This window comes from Malurus melanocephalus, unplaced genomic scaffold (assembly GCF_030028575.1).
Source record: "Malurus melanocephalus ecotype Western Australia unplaced genomic scaffold, MMel_1.1 scaffold_265, whole genome shotgun sequence".
Taxonomy (NCBI): Eukaryota; Metazoa; Chordata; class Aves; order Passeriformes; family Maluridae; genus Malurus; species Malurus melanocephalus.
Genome location: NW_026623497.1, coordinates 842,430 through 844,671, shown reverse-complemented (window position 1 = coordinate 844,671; position 2,242 = coordinate 842,430). Strand labels below are relative to the sequence as shown.

Genomic DNA, 2,242 nt, shown 5'->3' with positions numbered 1-2,242 from the left:
GCCGAGGCCTGGTCCGGCCCGCCGCCGCCGCCGCTTGGCCGATGTGCCCGGAGCCATGGACAAGATCCTGGAGGGGCTGGTGAGCTCGTCGCACCCGCTGCCGCTGAAGCGGGTGATCGTGCGGCGCGTGGTGGAGTCGGCCGAGACGCCGCTGAGCCAGGCGCAGTGCCGCGCCATGTTCGCGCTCGGCACCCGGCTGGTGCTGCAGGGTCCCGACCCCTTCCAGCGGCAGGTGGGGCGGCAGGTGCTGGACGCCTACGGCCGCTTCCACCGCGCCGAGTTCGAGGCGTTCTTCAACCGCGGGCTTGTCCTCGGGCTCCTGCAGCACGGCTACGGCGAGCTGAGCAACCGCGACCCCGCCATCCTCGACTACATCCAGGCGGGGCTGCGCCTCATCATGAGCTGCCCTTCGGTGCTGGAGCTCTTCGAGCTGCTGCAGGTGGAGGCGCTGCGCCTGGTGTGCGAGCGGCCGGCGCCGCCGCTCTGCGCCCGTCTCTGCCAGCTGCTGGGCGACTTCCCGCAGTGCCTGCCCCGCGGCAGGAAGCTCTCGCTCGCCTTCTGCCAGCAGCTGGTGCGCAGCATCGCCCACTTCCAGAGCCAGGGCACCCGGGAGGCCGAGCTGCGCCTCTACGTCTCGCAGGTGACCCAGGTCAGCGCGCTGCTGAGGAGTGTCTGGAAGGCCGAGCCCGACACGCTGCTGCCCTCCTTGCAGGAGCTCTTCGCTGTCATCTCCGCCGCGGGTGAGCGGGAGCGGCGCGGAGTAACGGGGGCGAGGGTATCCAGAGTAAAGGAAAAGCCTTAGTATAGGCGGTAGTTGCTTTGCATCACCTGGGACCCGCTGCTTTCTCACCTAGATACTAAAGTGCAACTTATTGACTGTCGAGAAAACAAAGCCTTTTATATTTCCTGCCCACCCCTCCAAAAAGCTAGAGGGGAAGTAGTGATTTATTTTGCTGCAGAGCAGGATAGTGTTTGGAAATACTCCTGGTGCATTGCTTTAAATGACACACCGAAATGTAGTTTCGGGTGTCCTGTTAGAAAGATTTAAAACTATCAGTAGTGAAATGCATATAAATATTTCAAAGGCTGTTGTAAAGTTAGCGTCAGACTCTTTGGCGGTGCCCAGTGACATGACAAAGAGCAAAGGCCATAAGYTAAAACACAAGTTGCACCTTCACACGAGGAAGAACWTCTTTAGATTGAGGGTGGTGGAGYGCTGGAACAGGCTGCTCAGGGAGATCATGGAGTCTCCCTCTCTGGAGACATTCTGAACCCACCTTGACATTTTCCTGAGGTGACCCTGCSTTGGCAGGGGAGTTGAACTACATGGTCTCTAGAGGTCCCTTCCAATGCAGTTCTGTGATTCYGTGAAAAGCTGCTTTTTCTCCTTGCTCCTTGGAGCTGTTCACCAAATTGGGATTTATGAAGGAAATACATAAAACTTGGCTATTTTAGAGAGCATCCAGTGCCTGAGTAACGGAAATGTGATTGTAAATAGGCCTCTTCTGACCTCTGAAATCTATGAAACACTATTAGTTCCCATTGGACTGTGCTTTTGCATTGCATTTTGCCATAAGTGGTATGGTTAGCAGAGAGTTGTTGAGATAGGACATGGGGAATACCAGCTGCACTAAATCCCTGGGCTTAACATGAAGCATAATAAACAACTTATGGTACTTCTTTTTAGAAAAGTACAAAAACCTACTTCTCAGTTCCACTTAGGGTGGAGGAGGARGAAGTTGGCAGATTGTCACTTTCTTGCATGGATATGAAATGAACTAAAGGAGTTTGTAGTTAAGTGCTATTCATTGTCCTTAATTCATTGAAACGTTTTAATTTTGATTTGGTTTGTGATAATAGAATGCAAGATGTAGGATAGATTGATTGTCACTTTCCAGCTATAATGAAGTTGTCAGATAGAAGATAGAGCTTTTATTTCTTTCTGTGGGGTTTTCWTTTTAGTTCCTTACATTATGTCATGTTCAACTGTTGCAGATACTTCATTCGAACCTTCTGTTGCATTGGCAAGTCTTGTGCAGCACATACCATTGCAGATGATTACAGTACTCATCAGGAGCCTTACTACAGATCCTAATGTGAAAGATGCAAGTATGACTCAAGCTCTGTGCAGGTAATGTCTTTCATTGTGAAGGGAGAGATTTTCTTAATCTTGTGTTTCTTGAAGTATTTGTTACTTAAGTTCCATTAAAAAACAAGCAAGCAAAAACATAAAAAAGGGGAA

General features: G+C 51.2%; 1 protein-coding gene across 1 annotated transcript in view; it reads left to right on the top strand.

The window, feature by feature from the left end:
* Nucleotides 1–6: 6 nt before the first annotated feature.
* The window catches only part of USP38 (ubiquitin specific peptidase 38), an 18,140-nt gene continuing 15,904 nt past the window's right edge, over nucleotides 7–2,242 (top strand). The window contains exons 1-2 of the mRNA XM_057375934.1: nucleotides 7–740; nucleotides 1,996–2,131. Of these exons, the coding sequence (XP_057231917.1) occupies nucleotides 56–740; nucleotides 1,996–2,131 (821 nt within the window). The 5' untranslated portion in view covers nucleotides 7–55. The remainder of the gene's footprint in view (nucleotides 741–1,995; nucleotides 2,132–2,242) is intronic.